Source organism: Typopeltis vanoorti, chromosome 13 (genome assembly GCF_054136105.1).
Source record: "Typopeltis vanoorti isolate ZY-2024b chromosome 13, IOZ_Tvanoo_1.0, whole genome shotgun sequence".
In the NCBI taxonomy this organism is placed as follows: domain Eukaryota; kingdom Metazoa; phylum Arthropoda; class Arachnida; order Uropygi; family Thelyphonidae; genus Typopeltis; species Typopeltis vanoorti.
In genome coordinates this window covers 20642426-20667770 of record NC_143561.1, presented here as the reverse complement: position 1 = coordinate 20667770, position 25345 = coordinate 20642426, and the positions used below count along the sequence as shown (strand labels likewise).

The window sequence follows — 25345 nt, the reverse complement described above, 5'->3', positions numbered from 1 at the left end:
TGAAAAAATTACATCATTACTAACTTCCTATCTACAATTTTTCTCCAAATCAGTCTGTTACTTGTCAAGACTCCAACATTATCAGATCTTATATTTCTATTGTCTAAGGCACTTTGTACCGTATCAATCCACCTATATCTTGGTCTTCCTCTGGGTCATTTTCCTGCCAACCTGGCAGAGAACACTTGTTTTGCTAATCTTTCCTCTCCCATTCTATTTAAGTGACCATACCACCTGAGATTAGCTCTGCTAACGCATTCCTGGATGCTGACAATGTCAAGTTCTTTCCTAATATCCTCATTTTTAATATGATATTGCCATTGATGCCATCTGTTCACACCTATAATCTTTCTCAGGACTCTCATATCTGCGGTCTCTAGTCTTTGGTCAAGTGTTTTACTTCTGACCCAACTCTCAGATCCATAAGTTAAAACTGGTTTGAACACTGTCTTGTATACAGCTAATTTAGTGTTCCGACTAATTTCTTTCTTATTCCATATGAATTTATTCAATTGACTTCCCACCATACCAGCTTTGTTGATTCTGTTGTCTATTTCTATATTTAATTTACTATCTTCAGTAAAAATCATGCCTAAGTAGCTGAAATGTTTTACTTGTTCCACAGGTTCTCCATTCACAACACAGTTGACATTTTCAATGATTCTGCCTATTTTCATTGTCTTTGTCTTTTTATTGCTGACCTTCATACCATATCTATTACAACAGCTATTCAATTTAGTCAGAGAATCTTGCAGACTTGTAGCGGATTTATTTAGAAGTATAAGATCATCCGCATAAAGCAAAGAGCTGACATTAACATCTTTCAATTTTGATATCAGGTTTAATACCACATTCCTTCATAATGTGATCCATATAGATAATGAATAACAGAGGGGATAATGTACATCCTTGTCTCACACCAGATTTAACATTAAACCATCTTCCTGTACTTCCTTCAATTCTAACTGCTGGCTTACAACTCAAATAAAGACTAAGTATTGCTTGATATAATGCCCCATTGACACCATATAACTGCAGCGTATTGAATAGCTTCTCTCTTGCCACCTTATCATATGCCTTTTCCAAATCTACAAAACTTAAATACAGATGTTTGTTATATTCCCATACTTTCTCGACTGTTTGTCGTAAAGTGAAGCTTTGATCCTGACAGCCTCTATTTGGCCTGAATCCAGCTTGTTCTTCACCAAGCTTTTCTTCCACAATTCTTCTCAACCGTTTCTCAAGTATACTTGCATAGATCTTGCCAGGAACACTCAGTAGGGAAATACCTCTGTAATTCTCACATTCAGTTTTATTTCCCTTTTTATATATGGGTACTATGAGAGCTCTACTCCAATCATCGGGAATTCGTCACTCTGTCCAGGCTTTCTGAACTATGCAGTGCAGCCACTGTAAGACTCTTATACCACCATACTTCAGCATTTCTGGTCGAATATCATCTACTCCTGCTGCCTTTCCACATTTCAAACCTTTGATGGCTTTTGCTACTTCAAGTATGGATATGTATTCCTGACTGCATGCTTGGTCAGTGTTTTTTATCACTGTGCTGTCATCACTGCTTGTTTCATTTAGCAGTTTTTCAAATTAATTACTCCATACTTCAAAGATATCTTTTTCTCCTGTTTTCATGTCACTTTTATCATCTCTAATTCCTTTTACAGCACTCTTTTCTCCATTCCTAAGCTTCTTCAACAACCTCCAGAATATTTTGCCATCTTCTTGATATTTATTTTCTATATTCTTGCCAAAGTCCTCTCATGACTTTTGTTTAGCTAGTTTTACACACTGTTTAGCTTTCTTACATTTGTCTCTGTATTCTGTTAGAGTAAAAGCTGACTTATTTGCCAAGAACTTTTGATATGCTTTCTTCTTTTCCTTCATTGCCTCTTTAACTTCCTGTATCCACCAGGGAGTTCTGATTTTTTTATCCTTGCACACAACCACGCCACATGCCTCTCTGGCAGAATCAATCAATGTTTTCTTCAGAGTTTGCCACTGAATCTCCAAGGTTTGATTCCTTTTCTCAAACTCTTTCATTTTCTTTTCAATAATCTTTCTGTATTTTAGTCTACAGTTCACATCTGAGAGCTGCTCAACTTTTATTCGCTTTAAAACTTTCTTCCTGCTCATGACTAAATAGTGATCACTTCCAATTTCAAATCCTCTGTACACTTTGGTGTCCTGCACCAGGGAGAAAATATCACTATCAACAATAACATAGTCAATGAGACTTTTCTTATTCCTTGCCTCTTCTCTCCATGTGAATTTGTGCACATTTTTATGTTGGAACATGGTGTTAGTAATAACCAGTCCATGTCCTGAGCAGAAATCCACCAGATATTTGCCATTATTATTAGCTTTGCTCAAGATCCATTCCTTAATTAGCCACCCAAAACCTTGTCATCACCAACTCAAATACCCTGGTGTATATAAAATATTATGTGACTGCGATATTCCTTATTTTGGGCAGACAGACAAATCTGTCGAAATGCGTATGGAAGAACACATGAGAGACATTACTTATAAGAGACAGTAAGCGAGTGCATTATCAAGTCATATCCTTTTCTCGGCTAATCCTAATGATGATAACTAAAGTCACAAAGTCTGCTGGGAAAAATCTACTAACATCTTCCCTTGCAGTGACGAAACAGAGAGAAAAATTGTGGAATCTAGAGAAATCATCTTCAATCCTGTTCATCTAAATAACAACTTAAGCTACAACCTCCCAGATAGTCATTCAGCTGTAATCATGTACTGGCGTTCACGTGATGCAGCAAACACGCACTCTCCCAACAATGCAACAAACGAAAGAACAGCTTCAAATACAACTACAACATTTTCATGCTAATTATGTATAAAGACTGTCTGTGTTGTTCATAGTTTTTTAACCCTCAATGTTTAGTGTTTTTTCTTTTATGATGTCACCTGAAGAAGGCTGTTACAGGCCAAAACTAGTAGTGTGTTTATGTTAAAACCTTTTTACTTAAATCTCGGTTCTAGTCATTTAATTCTTCATAAAACTATATATATATATATATATATATAATCACAATTTTGTGTTCCATAGTGGATCTGGTCACTTTAAAAGCTGAGTTAATAAAGTGGTTCATTTTTACCTTGTTTAACTATCAGTGTTTGAGCCAGTATTGTCAACTACTTATATATTAGTTTGTTGATAAACACACACAAATTTTTTTAGAAGATTTTAGTGGCATGTGAGAGTGATATATGAAAGCTGGTATGAGTAATATGTGGCCACTCTCGAAGGTCTTAATAATAATGATGAACATATATTTATTAATGATGCATAATCATTTTCTCACACATTTTCATTTACATTCGTAATTTGTTTTGAATCAGTCTATTGGGAGGGGGGGGGTCGATTTCTTCTGTGCCATTTGTAAAAAATGTTTAGGATTAAATATTCAGAATCAACACAAATCCCTCAGTGAAATAAAGTCCTTAAGATCTATGCATATTTATGTGGGGCAAGGTGAACCTTGTAAACTTTAATGCTACCAAAACTCAGTTCTGTCTAATCTCTTGCAGAAAGAGTTTGCATCACTCTCCCTTACCTTCAGTAATACTGAGATATCCGAACACAATCAGATTTCTCTTCTTGGACTGGGCTGCACCTCTGATCTTTCTTATCACAACCATATTTCAACTATAGCTTCTGCGGCTGCCAAAATACTTAGTGTACTTTTTTCACACAAGACTACTTTACACCCTCACAGTTGCTAACCCTATACAAAGCCCAAATCTGCCAAGCCATGGAATATTGCTTCCATATTTGGGGATGGTGCACCAGAATCCTCTAAGATTTTGGACAGTGCTCTGCTCAACTAACTACTATTATATTCCCACACTTCTCCAAAATCATTAAAACAAGAGCCACTTCTAACCAACATCCATTTACAGTCCATCTTAAAACTCACCGAGCCAACTTCACTGCCTTCTTTTATTCTATTTATTTCTGTCCTTTGGAACAGTCTCCCCCACTCTGCCTTCCCCAAAGATTACAACCCTCAGTTGTTCAAGAAAAATGTGAACAGACTCTTCCTCCTCCTCCTTTCTTCTATTCCCCTTGCCTACACATGGCACTAATGTGCTATAGGTCTTGTGGCCTTTTTTGTGTGTGTGGATTATATATATATATATATATATATATATATATATATATAAAAAAAAAGGGGTGAATGAAATAAACAGGCAAAATTTATCAGCACAATTTTGCCTGTTTATTTCATTTTGCTAGTTTAATTTTTTTTTGCTATCTATCATGTCTGGTCATGGTAAAGGAGGAAAGGCTAAAGCATAGAGCAAGACAATATATATAAAAAAAAAAAAAAAAAAAAAAATCAGCTAACGCCTTTTTATTCCCGTATATACGGGAGTAGGCGAGGCCATTTAGCCCTATCTAACTTTTGGAGACTGAGTGGGCAGTTCAATCTCCACTGGTACCCAATCAGAGACAGATGGCCCAAAGCTATCACTAATTAAGCGGTACCAGTGAAGAGAGACGGCTCAAATGTGCCGCCATCTCGTGGTCTCTAACCTTAACACAATATATTTAATGTCTGAAATAATGTGGGTTCTACGGTCGATTTTCTTGAGTTTACAGGACGAAAAACCCGAGTTTCCGGGAGGAAAAACCTGCTTGCCCGTGCCAGAGATCGACTAACTCGGGAACCGGTCGAAAAAAGGCTTAGAAAAATTTCCTCTAGTCGCCGACTAGACTCGAAACCAAGACTTCCTTCGTGCGGCCTAGCGCGATGGTGTGCAAACGCCACATCCACTGAGCTACACAGGCTCTCGACAATATATATATATATATATAAATTAACTCTGGCTCTGAAACATTGGCAGAAGGGCAGTATAATTAATAAAACAGTTTGTAAATTTATGAAGCCATAGAATCCATAGCAGTCTTCTCGGGTAAAATATATTTGAACTTGCAGGTTGGGGCACAGTACCATCTTTTTTCAATGGTCATGGCCAAGCAGGTTGCCTTCTTAGAAACCTACTTATCATTTATCATAAGCCAATTAAACCTGTCTGCAATATCTGTAAATTGTTTGTATTCTGGCTGGTTTGTCTATTTTACAGGTGAAACCTCTGTCACTACCATGAGATTGGCACTACCACTCTGAGTTGAAAAACCCTGATAAAGAATCCTAGACAGGATTTGAACCTAGGTCTTTCCCACCAAAGGACATTTTTTGCCTAATACCTGAGTTTGGCTGGGGAAAAATAATTTTATTATAATAAACAATTAAATGTTGTAATAACAAAAACAGTTTATTATAATAGATTGTCCAGAAATACACTTTGCTACAAAAAAATAACAAAATATCTGACCTTTCTTAAACACATTGGTTAACCATCTCTTGAATGATTCACTATCATGTATTGTTCATAGAACACCATCAACCTACATACACAACAGAAAGATATTTAATGCGCTCACACTACAGTTCAATCAGTGCAATATCTTTATGACCAAGGCTGTTTGTTCAAACGACACAGCTTACAACTCAGTTATGTACAAAGCACTTTTTTTTTTTAGTCCTCAATTGCAGCCTGTGTAAAATAGATAGTTACACTATGACATACAACATCCTACCAAAAACTAGGCCTATCTCTCTAATCCTTTGACACATAATATACATAATATATTAAGTGCTATGTACCTATAGGTTGCCCTCTTTTGGACAGAAAGGGAGAACTGTTAATATATAGCAAGATAGCATTAGCAGACTTCACTTAGAAAATTCATCCTTTTATACAAGATTAATGGAAGAAATCAGTAGCACAATATGGAAGCTATTACAACTCGGAGACGTTTATGGAGTGAGCATACTCCCCCCACCCCTTGCTCATTTGAACAAATAAGGCTGCATTAATTGATCCAAAATTTGGGAAACTGTTATTCTTTACCTCATCACCAGCAACTACTGTGTATCAAATGAAGGCTTTTGCTTTGAAAGCATTTCTGTGGAAATAGCTTCTGGTAGTGAAATCACATGTTTTAAGATAAATAACGAGCATATTAAAATGTAACCCTGCAAAGACTTAGATTGTCAAGGGTATTAGCAAAAGTCATACAGAAAAGAGACTAGAAACAATTAATTATGATCAACATAAGGCATTTTTGTTTGTTGCCAAGCTATTTGATGACCTGTGGTAGTTGTATGGGATGCCAAACCTGATTTCTGCTGTTGTACAGAAAAGAGAATGTCGAAAAAAGAAGACAGCATGAATCAGGTTTAGCATCCCATACAACTAACACAGGTAAGTAGTTTGTCAACAAACAAAAAAATGCTTTATATTGATCATAATTGTTTTACAAGAAAGCCTTTGAAATGCTGTGGATCCCCAAACAAAGTAACAAAAATCAAGGTTTAGTCCTGAATCAGTTTGGTCTGCTTTCATTAAAAATCTAACTGTTGTGGACCTACAATATGATACACATGATGCTACAAAATGTGACAGCGGCAACTAGCATTGTTCAAACATATATACAGTGATTAATTTAAAGTTTTTGTTCTGGTTATTTATTTATACGTACAAATTGTGAAGTTCTTATAACATATAATATGCATAATTAATTGTTTATAGTCTTCTCTTTTCTGTACAATCTTTGCTAAGATCTCTGACAATGTAAGTCTGATGACTTACGAAACTCGCAGGGTTATATTTTACTAAACTCGTTATCTTAAAACGTGGTTTCAATACCGGAAGCTATCTACAGAAGTCTAGTTTTTACCACAGTTTGAATTGTTTTCATTAGTTGCTTGATTGTGGTACTTTTGCCCTCCAATGTGTTAGTATTTTGCTATTTTGAATCCAGAAAAATATCATATTTTAAAAAATTCATAGTTTTTGCCTTTGTGTTATCAGCTGTGAATACCTTAATAACTATCGAATCATTTATTAGAGACAGTTCGTGCATTTCTTATTTAAAAAAATCTTTAATTTTGTTATTTATGTTCATCATGAAAGAAACATTATGCTTTATAACATTAGTGTATAGTTAGAACAGATTTTTTACAAAAAAACTTTTACATACTATTCAACTTCGGCTTTATGTACTAAAGGTTGAACATTATATTAGGGCACTAGTATGTAAAACTAGCTAAACAAAAAGTCATGGGAGGACTTTGGCAAGAATATAGAAAATAAATATCAAGAAGGTGGCAAAATATTTTGGAGGTTGTTGAAGAAGCTTAGGAATGGAGGAAAGAGTGCTGTAAAAGGAGTTAGAGATGATAGAGGTGACATGAAAACGGGAGAAAAAGATATCCTTGAAGTATGGAGTAATTACTTTGAAAAACTGCTAAATGAAACAAGCAGTGATGACAGCACAGTGGTAAAAAATACCAACCAGGCATGCAGTCAGGAATACATATCCATACTTGAAGTAGAAAAGCCATCAGAGGCTTGAAATGTGGAAAGGCAGCAGGAGTAGATGATATTTGACCAGAAATGCTGAAGTATGGTGGTATAAGAGTCTTAGAGTGGCTGCACTACATAGTTCAGAAAGCCTGGACAGAGGGACGAATTCCCGATGATTGGAGTAGAGCTCTCATAGTACCCATATATAAAAAGGGAAATAAAACTGAATGTGAGAATTACAGAGGTATTTCCCTACTGAGTGTTCCTGGCAAGATCTATGCAAGTATACTTGAGAAACGGTTGAGAAGAATTGTGGAAGAAAAGCTTGGTGAAGAACAATCTGGATTCAGGCCAAATAGAGGCTGTCAGGATCAAAGCTTCACTTTACGACAAACAGTCAAGAAAGTATGGGAATATAACAAACATCTGTATTTAAGTTTTGTAGATTTGGAAAAGGCATATGATAAGGTGGCAAGAGAGAAGCTATTCAATACGCTGCAGTTATATGGTGTCAATGGGGCATTATATCAAGCAATACTTAGTCTTTATTTGAGTTGTAAGCCAGCAGTTAGAATTGAAGGAAGTACAGGAAGATGGTTTAATGTTAAATCTGGTGTGAGACAAGGATGTACATTATCCCCTCTGTTATTCATTATCTATATGGATCACATTATGAAGGAATGTGGTATTAAACCTGATATCAAAATTGAAAGATGTTAATGTCAGCTCTTTGCTTTATGCGGATGATCTTATACTTCTAAATAAATCCGCTACAAGTCTGCAAGATTCTCTGACTAAATTGAATAGCTGTTGTAATAGATATGGTATGAAGGTCAGCAATAAAAAGACAAAGACAATGAAAATAGGCAGAATCATTGAAAATGTCAACTGTGTTGTGAATGGAGAACCTGTGGAACAAGTAAAACATTTCAGCTACTTAGGCATGATTTTTACTGAAGATAGTAAATTAAATATAGAAATAGACAACAGAATCAACAAAGCTGGTATGGTGGGAAGTCAATTGAATAAATTCATATGGAATAAGAAAGAAATTAGTCGGAACACTAAATTAGCTGTATACAAGACAGTGTTCAAACCTGTTTTAACTTATGGATCTGAGAGCTGGGTCAGAAGTAAAACACTTGACCAAAGACTAGAGACCACAGATATGAGAGTCCTGAGAAAGATTATAGGCGTGAACAGATGGCATCAATAGCAATATCATATTAAAAACGAGGATATTAGGAAAAATTACTTGACATTGTCAGCATCCAGGAATGCGTTAGCAGAGCTAATCTCAAGTGGTATGGTCACTTAAACAGAATGGGAGAGGAAAGATTAGCAAAACAAGTGTTCACTGCCAGGTTGGCAGCAAAACGACCCAGAGGAAGACCAAGATATAGGTGGATTGATACGGTATAAAGTGCCTTAGAAGATTGAAATATAAGATCTGTTAATGTTGGAGTCTTGACAAGTAACAGACTGATTTGGAGGAAAATTGTAGATAGGAAATTAATAATGATGTAATTTTTTTCATGTAGTACTATCATATCCTGTACACCCTTTGAGGGTACATGGCAGGAATTTGATGATGATAGTATAGTGACAAAACCAAAGTTTAAATAAGCCAGTTATATTTGCATTTTATGCCTCTATTGGTCTCCAGTAAAGGTAGTGGCTCTATGATATGGGATGTTGAAAATCATCGATTGGTTTTTTCCAGTCTTCTGAAAACAATCTTTAAAACGGAAAAATTAAAATTTATTTATTTTTTTATAAAAAAGTTATAAGAATTATTAAGTGATCACTTTGATTAGGAAATCATTAAATTATACAAATACTTTTTCACAGATCCTGGTGGTGATAGAGCCTCTTCTCATTGATGAAGATTACTATGCCCGTGTAGAAGGTAGAGAAATCATTTCTAATTTGGCCAAAGTGAGTATTCATTTATGTTCATATCAGAATCTACATGTTTTTATATTTAGTTTTCTTCTAAATTAAATTTTCTTAAATATATCAGTGTTCTTTTAGAAATAATTTGGTGAAAAGTATTGCATAGTAAAGATTTACTTAAGAACTTAAATTTGTTTCCAGAATCATCTCTTCCGAATCACATTGCTAATTATTTCCTTATGAGGTACAAAATAGTGCTGAAACATGTCAAGTGCTGGGACACTGTGAGAAGGCAAAATTGTGAAGTGCCTGACCTATCATTTTGTTAGCTTTCTGTAAGATTCTGCATTTGACTTGGCCAGCATTTGGTTAGTAAAAATCAAATATGGCTGTCTAGTCTGCTGCTTGCTGACTGAGGTGTTTTTTTAGAATCCCACTCACAAAAGGTTATAAACCTAATACAGTAGTACTGCGTTCAGGCCTTCAGTAAGCAACTGATGGTGGCCTCACACCAAATCAAATTCATCTACAACCTAATAACAGTTATTTTTCCAGAAATAACATCGTATACTAACATATTAATTACAAAAACTTTAATACTTTTCTATATTTTGACAATGTTACATTGCCATCATCAGAGATCACAAAAAAAAACAATATGTGCATGCAGGCACTAACACTGGACAAATGAGGTTGAAGAAAGCAACCAAAATCGGGCCTAGAATCCTAAACGGTAGTGGTGTGAATTTTTTTGTCTTGGCTGTTGGGCTGAAGATCTGAGGATGTATGCTTCTCAAATTTCTACAGTCTCGTGCACCCCAAATTTGTTGAGGTTTGGAAAGTCTTTCAGGGCTGAGGCAGATTTGAGAAATAATCTTTCATATTTGTATTTACTGCAGTGTAATAGATTGGCCTTCTTCCAATGTATCCTCTGGTGGATGTCCAAAGCATGGTCAATGATTCCTGAGAGGCTACGTTGCTGGAACTGGATGTAGTCCTTATGTTCAGAAATTCTGATATTGTTGTCTTGCCTGTTTGGCCATAGTAGGACAGTTTGTAACTACAAGGGACTTGGTAGACACCTGATAGGTCTAGGGAATGTATCCGGTCTTTTGTGGAGTGGATGAAAGGTGCTAATTTCTTATGTGGTCTCTAAGTGATTATAAGGTTATATTTCCTTAGGATTTTATCAAATTTTCAGATGTGCCCTGGATATATGGAATGGTGATAGATCTTGAATGATCTCTGCTCTGAATTGGGAGGGGGATTGTAGTTAGAGGATTTCAATATTTTTGTGGGAGTTGTAGCCATTGGCTAAGAAAGTGTTGAAGATTTAGTCAAGTTCATTGGTTAGGGCACTGTTATCAGAACTGATTAATTTTGCCCTGTTATATATGGTTTTTATGATCCTATATTGTTGGGAGTGGGAGGGGTGACTGTTGGTGAATGCATCTCCCTGTATGTGTAGGTTTTCTGCAAAAGGAGAATGCCAGAGATCCATCAGGCTGGCATGTAATCAGTGTCCAGGAATGGAAGACTGTTGTTGCTTTCCTTTTCCAAGGGATACTTGATCCTGGGATGTTGATTGTTTAGATGTGTTAAGAAATTTTGGAGTGTGTTCAGGCCATGTGGCCAAATGGAGAACATATCATCTATATATCCAAATGGCCTGGACACACTCCACAATTTCTTAACATATCTAAACAATCAACATCCCAGGATCCAGTTTCCCTTGGAAAAGGAAAAGAACAACAGTCTCCCATTCATGGGCACTGATTACACAGCCAGCCTGATGGATCCCTGGCAAATATTATTCATAATTGTGTTCATGTCAGTACACTCCATTCTTCTTTATTTTGCAAGCATTTTAGTGCCAAAATATTCCTAGTGAAGTGTGGTGTAAAGGATACTATCTGCATAACCTTGCAATGTTGACCATGATAGAGACCTTTGGCCAGCCTGCATTGAGATAATGGGCAGTTTTTTCCTGACCTCTGATCAAATGAGACAACCTTCTGAATTTAAGTATATAAATAAGCAGAGAAAAAGAAACCAACAGGGATTGATTTCCTTAATAACAGTGAGAAAATGGGGGATGAAACCAAATCTAATTCTGCATTCACAGAGGATGTCTGGTCTGGAAATTATTCATTGAGTTGAATAGTGTCGCAAGTTCCCATAAATGGGGACATCTGACAGAGACCACAGCTGTCTCTGTCAGATGTGGTCTCCTTGGAGTCGGCTTGCTTAGAAACACGGCCATGAGACCAAGAATAAACAAGTACCATGAGGGAAATTTCCCTCTATGAGTGGTTTTGCATACTTTTGAACTCTTCAGGGTTCAAGAGTTTGGGAAACCACTCAGAAGTAAATGGGTTGGGTTCCTGAAAGCTTAAAGGAGGTTGGGGGGGTGGGGGTTAGTTAGTGGAAGGTGTGCTGATCAGGGCCAGCATCCTTCTACTTGCTGACATTCTTTCTCTTAGTAGGGCAAGGACAATCTTTTCAACTTCAGTGTTACCAAAAGCACAGTTGCATCTTATTTCACACAAGAAAGATTACATTTTAACTCCCCTTACCTTAAGTAATGCCTATATATCTCATGACAAGATTGGGTCTCTCTTTTTGGACTTACAACTCTAATCATTCCTGGCATAAGCTCATCATATAAATAGTTGCCTCTACCTTCAAGAAAAGCCCAAGTGTTGTTTTGCTGCCAGACAGCACTTCTCATCTGCACCATTTTTACATATATAAATCCATCACCCTAGAAAATTGTTTTTGCATATGGAAATGCATAATGCTGTCCAGAAGAGGGTAGTCCCCTTAATTGATTGCTCCCTTCCTTTCTCTCCCAGGCTAAAACTCACTTCAGTCCCTTTCTTATGCACATTTTGTTTCTGCATTGTGTGTATTTTATAGGTATTTTCATGGGTGCTGTTTCTCTGAATCATCAATTCTGTTTTCCCAGTTAGCCTATGTGAATTTGGAGGAGACAGTCAGTCTGGATCTATTCACTGTCTGGCTACATCTGTTCTTTTATTGAATATTTTATTTATTTATTTTTACATCATTTATCCATAGGTCTACATCCTCCGGTTATTAAATAAATAATAAATATCGATGAGTTCACGCACACACAGAAGAGTCTTAATTTTCACAAAGGTTGGGTCCCTGGAAATACAGATAAATAAAAGTCATATGATGGAAACCAGCAAGATTCATTACTTTCCTACAAAATGATGCATTGCTTACAAAAATCACCCCCCCCCCCCCAATGCATTATTAATTTAATGTCTGTTGTAGCCAAGGAATTAAGTAGAAAACATTATAGTTACAAATGCACATAAATAAAATAGAAATATAATTTATTTATTTTATTATTTTTTTTTTTTTAGTGTGTTATTACTTAAGAGACTACAGGTTTGTGTGTTCTGTCCCTGACCTTATTTTTACAGTAAGCTCCTGTGATTTTTATATGCCATGTTATAGGAGAAACAATTTGTATATTTTTTAAAAGGGTCAATTAGAATTGAAGAAAATACAGGAAGATAGTTTAATCTAAAATCAAGTGTGAGACAAATGGACATATACCTCCACTGTTGTTCATCATCTATATGGATCACATTATGAAGGAAAGTGGCATTTGGTCTGATATTATTTTATGCAAACGATATTATATTCCTGAATAAGTCCAGTACAAGTTGGCAGGCTTCCTTAAGTGGGGAAGGAAAAAGCAAAGCAGATGTTTGATGCCAAGATGGCAGGGAAATGACCTATAGGTTGATCAAGATTTTGGTGGATTGATGCAATAAGAAGTGCTTAGAAGACCAAAATATAAGATCTGACATTATTTTAATCCTGGAAGATACCAGACAATTTGACTAATTTGGAAGAAAATAGTTGATAAGAAATGAGTAATATAAACTTTTCATATAGTATCATCTTAGTTTCCTGTACACCACTTGAGGGTACCTATCTGGAATCTGTTGATGATAATCTTAAAGGAATGTACAGGATGCTGTGATAATACTACATGAATAAATTTATATTTACTAACAGTTTCCCTCTGGATTAGTGTTTTATTTGTCAGGACTCCAATATTAGCAGATATTATACTTTGGTCTTCGTCTGAGACATTTTCTTGCCATCTTGGCATTGAACAGCTGTTCTATTAATATTTTCTTTGCCAATCTGCTTAAGCAACATATTGGCTAAGATTAGCTCTGCCCAACATATTTTTGAATGCTAAGAGTGTCAGGTTACTTCCTAATATAATTTGTTTTATGTGATCCTGCTATTGTTCATTTCCGTAATTTTTGTTAAAACATTCCTATCTGTGGTCTGTAGTCTTTGATTTACTGTTTCAATTTTAATCTAATTTTCAGATGGATAAATGAAATTGATTTAAACACTGTTTTGTATACTGCAAGTGTGTGTGGCTAATTTCTCATGTAAAAAAGTTCTTTCTGGAAGTATTTAGCGATAATTAAGTCATTCTTTTGCATCATTATATATATGAGTGCTTGTGTGATTAACCATAAGGGTAGTGTACTTAATTTTCTGCTGATGTGCAAAACAATGGTGGACGAGCCCCTAAGTTGGTATAGACTAAGCCCTTTGGTTGGAAAGACCTGGGTTTCGATTCCTGTCAGTGACATGAGAAACCTTTATCTTGTCTCTTTCGACTAAAGTTGAGTTAGCTGGTCGCATATGGAGTGAGGTAGGGGTTTGTTTCACCAAGAAACCCTGGTTTTTTGTTCTTCAGAACAGGCAAACCAGCCTCGTGAACATAGATACAGTCAGGAATATTACTCTTAGGGGATGCAGCAGAGGAGTGACAAGCTGGCTGCATTAATTCATCATAAGCCCCTCATTAGGAGAGAGAGACTCTCCTCATTCTAAGGGATGGATGAGAAGGATAGCATAGAAGGATTACATTCACTGCTGCATGTGCAAAATGTATGACTTTTGCAGAGATTTTTGGAAGGAGAATGAAACTGGGGAATGTGTTTTGTGAGCAAATGTCATATGTGTGAAGAGAGTAAGCAGATAATATAACAGAAGAAGATAAAGATAAGCATTAAGTGATAGTGGTGAGGTGAAAGACAGAATGTGTGATAATGCATTTGGCATAGTTAGTGTTGCTAGTGGTTTGAGTGACTGCACAAATGATACAGTAGAAAGTAAAGAGAATGACCAGATAGATGGTAATAATGGAAAGGATGGCACACTTACCTGGAGCATTTCACAGAGTGGTTGGAGAAATGCAAAGCGGATGGTATTATACTGATGTGAAAGAAAGGGAAGAGAAAGCAGAGCATGAAAAGAGTGAAAACTTGAAAATAAAGGTTGGATTTTGTATAATGATTTGTATAATGTGATAATGTATAATAATTTGTATAATGATCCATTGATACGAGAAGGGGTTGAGTAGAGGGTGATGAAATCATGTTTTCCTAGAGCTGAGATAAAGGATGACTTAAAGTGCTGATGGTGCGCAAGGAACCAAATCAAATAGTTGAATTACTGAGTTAGATTTTTGCAAGAGTGTACTATCTAGGTGGAGAAATTATAGTGGCATTGCGTAATAAGAGAATAGAGGTTGAAGAACAATGTAGAACAATGACATCCAAGTCATTGTTTAAAGAATTTAATCAGTGGGAGACAATGCAGTGCAATGTCTGTGAAATGTATGCATCACTGAAGGCAGCTTTTGATTTGAAAGCAATAGTGGTGGGAAAGTGTGCCGAAAATGCTTTGAGAGTGAGGATCAAAAGTGTGTCTCAGGTCACGAGATTGCAGTAGTGGATGGAACTCAGAATATGATTGAAATTATTATGTAACATCAGATAACATCGAGTGTGAGAATAAAAGTGTTGAACAAAAGAATAGTATGACTTATGTAAAGAATCAGAAGTTGGCTGCAATGGAGAAGATAGCTCGGTTGCATGTGGTACACAGGATGAAGCGGGAGCTGGAGCAAACAGAAATGTCGGCAAATAAGTCAGCTGATAACTGAAAGAAAGAAGTGCGAGATAAGAGAAATGAGGTCTTTACCAAGAGAGAAAGAAAAATCATGGAGTGATTAATGAGAATTTGACAAAATCATGCTTTTGGTGCAAAAATTAATGATGTTAATGAGACTATTTGAGCACAAAAAGATAGGGTGAAAGAAATTATCGTAGTGGCTGGAATGAATGATTTAAAGGGAGAAAAGTATGGCCTGAGAGAGGACATGAAAGAATTATTGGAAATAGCAAAAGAAAAGAGTGATAGAGTTAAGATAGTGAGTCTGTTGCTGTGGTATGACAGGGTATAGCTGAGAAGGAAAGCCATAATAGTGAATGTCTCGTTGCATAGGTTATGCAGGAGGAGTGGTGTGGAGTGAGTTTGATGGATGAAAGGACTTATGCAAGAAGGATGGTTTGCATTTGAATGGATTTGGTGTTCGGAGACTGGAAAAAGTGTTGTTGAATGAAGTGAAAGTGGATGTACAGAATCAGGGAAACTAGAGCTTTGGTGCGGGGGGGGGGGGGGGGTAAGCTGTTGAGTGGGTATGCAGACATCAGTGAGGCAGTTGAGTGTAAGAATGTGTATAATATGCCTGAGTTAGTACCACTAAACAGAATGGGATAGTTAGTATAAAGCGTCAGGATAGTGGTGGGCCTAAGGGGCATTTGCACTTTATGTACACTAGTTCCAATTACTCAGAGATATTTACAAGATTAATTCAGAGGAAATTTTTCAGAACAGGTGTGGTGGTGGGAGAACTAGGGGCCATCCATGGAAACTGAGTAAGAGTGTAATTAGCAATCGTGTTTAGAACTAGGTTTTTTGCTTGGAGAGTAGCGAATGAGTGGAATAGGTTGCCAGAATCTGTTGTGGGTCCCATGATTGTGAATGAGTTCAAAGCAAAGTGTGATAGATACTGTACAAATGTTGAGTAGTTCTTGACATGATGTTTAGGGCCTCCCTCGATGAGCCTAAGGACTCCTTGGAGTTGCCTGTAATAATAAGAAGAAATTATTTGACAAAAATATTCAGTTGTTTGCTGAAAATGCTAAACTGGGAAGAGCAATGGTAAATGAAGGTGATGCATAGCACCTTTAGGGAGACTTAAACTGACATTTTTCAGTACATAGAAGAAGGGAGAGAAGAAGGAGTCACCAGTGGAAGTTGTGTAAAACTGATTAGCATCATGGACAAAGGTAAGTGGCGAAGTGCAGGTGATATACTTTTGGGAAGTGAACACAAGCTGTGTGCTATATTGATGGAATTTAACTGCAGGAAAGTGATAAGTTTCCAGGGACTTTGATGTGATTATGGACAAGGAGTTGAAGTTTAGAAAGCATATTGCAGAGGTAACCAAAACAGCACATCAGATTATGTGACTATCATAATCTAAGAACACTTTAACAAAAGAGTAAAGGGATAGAGAGGTTATTGTTCTTTAATTAGGACACATCTGGACTCCCATATTCCATGGTGGTGATGAAGCTGTGGAGAGGATCCAGAGGGGAGTGATTTTGGCAGGTCTGTGGAATGCTTCCTATGAGAATAGATTGACAGTCAAAAATTAGCCGATAGGCAAAAATCAGGAGATATGATAGAAGCATTTAAATGATTAAAGAGATTTTATAGGTTTGACACTGAAGACATTTTTCAGTACATGGAAAGAAGGGAGAGAACAAAGAGTCACCAGTGGAAGTTGTGTAAAAGTGTGGTTAGCAAAGGTGTTAGAACTAGGTTTTTTTCTTGCAGGGTGGTGAATGGGTTGAATAGGTTGCCAGAGATGAATGTGGGTGCTTTATCAGTGAATGAGTTTAAGGTGAAGTAAAAATTGTGTGTAAATAACTGAAGCTTGTTTATAGGTCTGTTGAGGTAGTCAACAGGTAGTCTTTTCCATGCTCTTGCTTATTTTCATAGATTTTCTTTTCTGTTGCTGGTATCATTCCAGATTTATTACATCAGTTAATGATTTGGTTTTACTTAGTAACATAACATTGCCTGCATAAAGATAAGAGCTGAATTGAATATTTTCAATGTTTTAGCAGTTGAGGGTAATGTCACTTTCCTTCATAATAATCCCTATAGATGATAAATAAGAGTGGTGATAGTGTGCATACCTGTCGTACACCTGATTTTAAATCCATCCATCTTCCTATACATCTTTCATTTCTAAAATATGGATTAAATATTGTATAATGCCATATTCAGACCATATAATGTAGTGTTTTGAAGACCTTTTTTACTTGGCACCTTGTCATAATGTTTTTCCAGATTCATGTTGTCTTGACTGTTTATGTTAAAATGATAGCCTATCTTCACAACTTCTATTTAGCATGAACCTGGGTTATTCTTTCCCCAAGTTTCTCTTCCATGGTTTTTCTTAACTGCATCTCGGTATGCCTATGTAAATCTTATCTAAATAAAGTAAAAAAAAAAAAAATATTGGAAAATATTTCAACTTGAAATCAACAGGCCATCATCAGTGGCAGATAGGTTAATAATTACAAAGTAGAATGTTTGTTTATAATGGATTATTTAAAAATTGAATGAGCTGGAGTTGTGTGATGGTATAAAGAACAGTGTGATGTGATTATCGAGGAGGTAGGGGAGGGGGCTATAGATATCTGATGAGAATGACACTTTCCCAGATTTTTGCTAAGGAGAGACAGTCATTCTCATTCATGTTAGGAACAATGCAGCAAGGCTTCAGCACTCACCTTAAATAAACATTCATTTGAAACAGCATTGGTGGAATAGGCGCTTTCTAGATTTGAACACCAATCTTACATTACTAATGAGATTGACACTAAACATAGGATCATCTGGTCTAGAATGCACCTACCATGGATACCACTTTAAATTTGAAATATTTATTTAGCATGTTCAGGTCGGGGCGATCGTAGCTTGCTTGTCGTGAACCCAACCATCTGTCTAAGTGAGCGAATTTACTGGAAATTTCATTCCTGTGTGTTGTTGGACTTTTCGTGACAGTTTTTTCAATTGTAACTAATCCCACATCGAGGAGAGGGGATAGGTGGAAATGGATTTGTTTGCAAAATATAAATCACTAACAACCACTATACTGCAGATGTAAGGAAAAGAAGTAATTTTATTGTATCACTGAATAAGGCACAGAGACATTTGCAATCTGTGTAATATATTTCTAACAAATAGTGCAATTAGAAATAACTGGGATAAAAAGTGGCACTACCTAATGAAACATATATCCTCCCACAGAAACTATGCTGCATAGACTTAAGCAAAACCATTTATTTTACTGCCAAACAACACAGCATCTAACTAAAAACAGTTGTTCTAACATTTGTCTAAATTTTCAATGTCATTAAGACAGAGCACAAATGCCAACTTCAAATAAAATTATACCAAAAGAGTTGCAACAAACATGCCACATAAACTTTTTATCAGTGAGGCCGTCTGCCAGCCCAGCATAGGAGCAGCACACAAGAAAGTGGCATTAAAATTCTACTGAAAGGGTTGCAACTAACACACTGTGCAAACTTTGTCTGATCAGCCCACATTACAAGGGAGCAGTACACAAACAGTAATGAGAAGTCCCTTCGGTGCGAAGCACTTCCCGACTTGAATGTGTTAAGGATGCTGAAACCCTACTGAATCATCCTAATTTGAATCGGAATGAAGAAAGTCTCGCTCTCATCAGACATCGACAATTTTTTCAATTACTACATCTCTCCCATATTGCATTGTTCTTTATACTATCACATGGCTCATACAATTTTTAAATAATCCATCATTAATGTTTTACTTCATAATTACCATTATTCCTTGACAGCCTCAGGTTATCAAAATTTGAAGTTTTGTGAATTGCATATAACCAGAATTCAGAAGTGACTGACTGACACCTTGCTTAAATAAAAACAATAAAATGTAATTCAAACCATGTCATACAGCATCTGGTCCATGACATGGTTGTAAGCCTATAATTCAGTCCAACCCCATAATTCAATCAGTAAATAAAAAATACCAAAAAATATAAAAATTAATAATATATATTTAAAATTGCTTTGTCAAGCTGTGGCAAGAGTTGATGATATACATGATCTACAATTACCTTTTCTCCAGTGAAATAGGATTATTACTAATGTGATGATGTAGCTGTATCATATTGGGTAAAGTTCCCTAACTTAATAGCCTGTGTTGCTTATGTATGAATAGACTAGGGCAAGATGATATAATAAGATTTGCTTTTGTCAGTAAGAATATTTCGAATTTTTATTTTTTTTAATTTATTTTATTGTTTATATCACTTGTCATATTTAAAGTTTAAAACTGACAAGAACATGCCATATCATGACATGCTAGTGAATTCAAAGTAATATATAGGAGTTCTTTGATTTCATTCTTTGTGTTGATAGCAGACAGTATCCAAGAAAGCAAAAAACCTGATTATATAATTAGGTTTTTTGCTTTCTTGGCTATCGGGAGCTGAATCTTAAATTGCAGCTTTCTGCAACCAGTCTGTTCACCACTGATGATGATGATAATAATAAAGTTATTGATTATTTTCAAAATTTATATTCCATTTGATTGATCATTTTCCTTGATTCCTGGTTTTATTTATGCCTCCTTATTAGCACCATTCTCTAACCACATGTTCTCACTTCAGTCATGTTTGGCTCCAAATATTTTATCATCCCTGACCTAAAATTATACAACTAAGTATCTCTTTTTTACTACTCTTTTAGTATATTTATTTATTTAGAGTATGGCAATCTATCAAAATAAATATGTAAAAAGTAAGTGACAAACAATTAGAATAAAACAAAGACACTTATACTTTCAACAAACAAAGCACTTATAAGTTTAGATCAAGTTGTCTGATCTAGTCTGTAATAGGCGTTGTCACCTCTAGGAAGTCGTTTCTCTGACCTGTGTATGCATGAAGACTGCACTCAGTAGAAATGTGGTCGATTGATTGATTCGGGTGCCTGCAGTCACATTCCAGTGAGGGAATTTTTTCCCACTTGTACAGAGAGCACATCTTCCATGTCCGGTGCGAATCCTGTTCAGTGTTATCCATGTCTTTTGGCTCAGTTCCATACCCGGGATGTTGAGACAATGCCTATCAAACCAAGTTTCTAGTTGTGCATTGGTATTGTAGTTGGTCGTTCTCGGGTGTTTAGCTTCACAGAGAGGGGGCTTTCTTGATTTCAGTCTGTTGAGCTGTAGCTCTAGTATGTCGTTGTGTATAGGCAATTCAGTATTTCTGAGTATTTTATCATATTCTCGTAGTAGAGCATCGTGTATTTGTAGATTTGGTGGTATTAAGTTACCAGCATTGGAAGCCAGTAAACAGGAGATGTTTTTATGGTTCCAGTGATAAGTCGCATTGTGGTGTTAAGCTGGCTGTCAAATAGTTTTGTATGGCAGCTGTTGAGCCAAACTGGAGTGCAGTACTCTCCCACCGAAAAAACCAATCCGAGTGTGGATGTTCGTAATGTGGTTGCTGCTGCACCCCAAGAAGTGCCACATAATTTCTGGATGATGTTGTTTCTAGTTCTTAATTTTTCAGATGTGTTTTCAGCGTGTGTTTCTTATATGATAAGGTGCGATCAAGTGTAACTCTTAGGTATTTAGGATATTTGTTATGGTGTAGAACTGGATTTCCAAATTGGATGTTCAGCTCATCATGTGCCAGTTTATTGCTGAGATGGAATGTTGACACTTCAGTTTTACTTTGGCTTGGTTACAGTCTCCATTTTTTTTTTAAAGTAGATATGCATAGCAGCAAAGTCATTTGTGAGAGTTTCCTCTGTCTGTCTTAGTTCTCTATTTCTAGTGGCTAACGATATGTTATCCGCATAGCAGAATTTTCTAGATACTGTATCTGGCAGATGAGCTATGTATAGGTTAAATAAGAGAGGGTCCAGTACTGAGCCTTGTGGTAGGCCTTTGTTGAGTTTCTTCTGATTACTGATATTTTCTTCAAGGACAACACGGAAATAACTATTGCTGAGCAGTTTATTAACAAGCTGTATTGTTCTTAGGCACTGCAGTACTTTCATTAGTTTATACAGCATGCCCTCTCTCTAGACAGTGTCGTATGTGGCAATTAAATCAAGGAAAACTATGGAAGTTTTTAGATTTTGTTGAAAGCCTGCTTCAATGTATGATGTCAGCGTCAGAACCTGGTCACAACTGCGATTAGGCCTAAAGCTTGCCTGTTCTATCAGAATGTGTTCAAGGATGATGCGGCTGTACAGTGGTCTTTCCAGTAGTTTATATGTGCAGGTTAGTAGTATGATTGGACGATAATTTTGTGGATTGTCAGTTGATTTTCTGGGTTTGGGAAGGTCTATGATCTTAGCTCTCTTAAATTCCTTTGGCAACACGCCATTTTTCATTATTTCTGAGAAGATACGGGTGAGCCATTTTTTTGGTATTTTTGCCAGCATGAATAAGTATGGTGGCAGAGTACTGCACTCCAGTTTGGCTCATACCAAACTATTTGATAACCAGCTTAACACCACAATGCGACTTATCAAGAAATTCTGGGTGAGCTCCATCAAACTCTGGGGACTTCCGTATTTGTATCAGCTAGTGCATTGTTGATTTCCTCATCACTGAAGAGTCTTGCATATTCTTTTAGTATAAATTAAAATTTTACATTAGTTACTTAACTTAGCCCTGGTTGGAGATATGGGATACCTCCACTACCTAATAATCTCTACTTTACTTTGCTAATCCATTTGGATACCAGCTGATATCACATCATGTTTCGCACAAGAAGGTAATTGCTTATAAATCTAATGTACACATATGGTAGTATCTAATGGGCTTTATTGGTTGTTAATTTATTTTAGTCTGATTTCTTTCTCTCAGGGTTAGACGATGGTCAGCATTCATTGTGTAGAAATTATGGCAAAGGAAAAAAAAATATGTTTAGAACAATTACTTTACTCACAACCAAGTAAATTAATATCTCAGTTGCTTACACTTTAGTAAAATAAGGATGGAAACAAAAATATAATTTGTTAATTATAATGCAGTGAGTTTTTTGTTATTCTTAGTGGGGTACCTATTCAGTATAATTATGCCTAGTAAGTGGTCATTGATAATTATTTTTACAGTAGATAAGTTTCAGAACTTCATACTATTTAGACATGTTTAATTAATGTAGATGACCCCCCGAGACATGGCTCACTTTTCCTTTCTTTTTCCTTTTCACAGTCATTAGCATGAATTATTATGCATAATTATATGTATTACAACATATTATTTGCTCATTGATTTATTGCCTGTTATTCTTTTAGGCTGCTGGATTGGCTACAATGATTTCTACAATGAGGCCTGATATTGACAACATTGATGAGTATGTACGCAACACTACAGCAAGAGCATTTGCTGTTGTTGCTTCGGCTCTTGGAATTCCATCACTTCTGCCTTTTCTCAAGGCTGTCTGCCGTAGCAAAAAGTCTTGGCAAGCACGTCACACTGGTATTAAGATTGTTCAACAGATCGCTATATTAATGGGTTGTGCCATTCTACCACATCTAAGAAACCTTGTGGAAATTATTGAACATGGTATGTAATGGAACATATTAATTACTGATTCTATAAATAAAAATTTAACCAGTACTTCCAGTTATTTTAACATATTCTTTTTTAATATTTATATTGTTTCTGTCTGTATGCTGTTCTTGGCCTTATTCAGGCAACGTTGAATTAGCCAAACTCAGACAAGAGTTGAAATTTTGCATTCATGGAGTCTCCATTTTTGTCTCTTACAAGACAAACATCATCATCATCATCAAATTCCTGCCATGTACCCTCAAGGGGTGTACAGGATATGATAAGAATTCGTGTATAGAGGCTTAAGTGCTGTGAAGACATAATGTTGGAGGTTTAATGGATTTTTTACAACACTCAGAAAGGATCAGAAATTTTTTTAAAAAATCCATTAAAATCTCCAACATTATTAGGATATGATAGTACTACATGAAAAAAATTACATCATTACCAACTTCCTATCTACAATTTTTCTCCAAATCAGTCTGTTACTTGTTAGGACTCCAACATTATCAGAGCTTATATTTCTATTGTCTAAGGCACTTTGTACCGTATCAATCCACCTATATCTTGGTCTTCCTCTGGGTCGTTTTACTGCCAACCTGGCAGAGAACACTTGTTTTGCTAATCTTTCTTCGCCCATTCTGTTTAAGTGACCATACCACCTGAGACAAGACAAACATAGCAGCATGAAATTAATGATTGATAGATAACACATCAAAGGTATCACCACCTTGGTGTGGTTAGGAGGGATTGCGTGCTCTGACAACCCAGAGTGCTATACGGGTGGTTGCTTAGCAACCAGCAGGGCCGCCCAGGCTGGGCAGGTCTTATTTGGTAGGAGCCAGACTAAGCAAGATGCCTTGAAAGTGGACAACCACACATTACATACTGGCATGAGATTGAAGATATGCAATATCACCAAAGAGCTCATGTCTGGACAGCTATTTGGTATGACTGAATCAGTGTTATTGGCAATAGCTGTGTGGTAGAGAAGGCAAGCGGAAACCACTCTGTCCTCCCATGACAACCATAGCCACAATGAAGAATGATAATACGAGTGGGCAGCTACCAGCCTGGTAAACCAAGATAGTACCTCCAAGCACAGAGGAGAAAGGAACGTGCACGCCCAATCTAGACACCCTTTGAGAACCTGTGGCATTTAGAGAACTGATACCTGTCACAGCCACAATCCAACTATAACCAAAAAGAACCAATTAAGAAAAATTACATATATTGGTACTTGGAATGTATAAGGATTACTGCATACAGGCAAACTGGACATAGTGCAAATTGAATGAAAAGACTAAACATCGATATATACTAGGAATCATAGATGCCAACCAGAAATAAAAAGAATTACCATGGTGAGCTCAGCAATAGTGCAATTGCAGAAAATTTGGAAAGACAGAAACATTTCTATCACCATTAAATTAAGAGCTTGGTGTTTTCGGTTTTCATTTATGGTGCCCAATCTTGGACACTCAGCAAGAAAGATATGGACAAGATAAACAGCTTCGAGATGTGGTTCTGGAGGTGGATGTTGAGAGTCTCCTGGATGGACAAAAGTTCTAATGAAAGTATAATAAGTTAAAACTAAAAATCAAGAGGTGGCTATATGACATTGTAAATGAAAGAATTCTTAAATATTTCAGGCACATTTCAAGACATGAAAATGATAACCTAGAAAAACTTATTCAGGCTAAAGTGGAAGGACAAAGAAAAAGAGGATGCCCAAGACCAAGATGGTTGGACCAGATTAAAATGATCAGTGGACTTGCTTTGGAGTTGGCCACTGGTGCAACAAAAGACGGAAAGAAATGGAGAGACATTGAGGCTAGGGTCAGGAGTCCTCAGACGTGGAGACTGAGCAAGAAAAAGATAACACCTTGTTAAATTTGTAATCCACCTAATCAAACCATCCTGCACGTATTACATTCTATGGGTATGGACTAATAGCAGTTTGCACATTCTACAGTGTAACACACATTTGTATTGTCCTGTAAAATTTAAATATTAAAAACATTAAACCAATCAATATATATTATTTTGTTGGAAGTGAAAAACAAAAATAATGACTGACATTGTTGACACCGTGTTTATCATTGTTATAACAGTGGTAAATATAGTCAACTCACAACAGAGAATCTGTAGGGATGAGAGGACCACTATCTTCTTATAGTAAATAGTTTGCCATGCTGGATTTCCTTTAGCTTTGTGCCCATGGAGTCTGGGTGAGATTTTTTTTGATAGTTTGCTATATTGTTAATTGCTATGATGAGTCACCTGTTGTTTAGTTTTCTTGGAGTTTTCCATGTGTAGGCTAGCACTTCTCTAAACATTTTTTTTTTTTTTTAATTTGAGTTTAAATATTATTTAATATTTTAAGATTAATATGAGACACTGTTCACTATTCTGTTTATCATCATTCTATTATAGATAATACAATGATACGATGTATTCAGTGCAAGTT

General features: G+C 36.2%; 1 protein-coding gene across 2 annotated transcripts in view; it reads left to right on the top strand.

Moving 5' to 3' along the window:
* Positions 1-25345, top strand: part of Sf3b1 (splicing factor 3b subunit 1) — a 329390-nt gene that overhangs the window by 208877 nt on the left and 95168 nt on the right. For both annotated transcript variants that reach the window (XM_090402705.1, XM_090402706.1), the window contains 2 exons: positions 9271-9357; positions 22617-22887. In XM_090402705.1, the coding sequence (XP_090258831.1) occupies positions 9271-9357; positions 22617-22887 (358 nt within the window). The remainder of the gene's footprint in view (positions 1-9270; positions 9358-22616; positions 22888-25345) is intronic.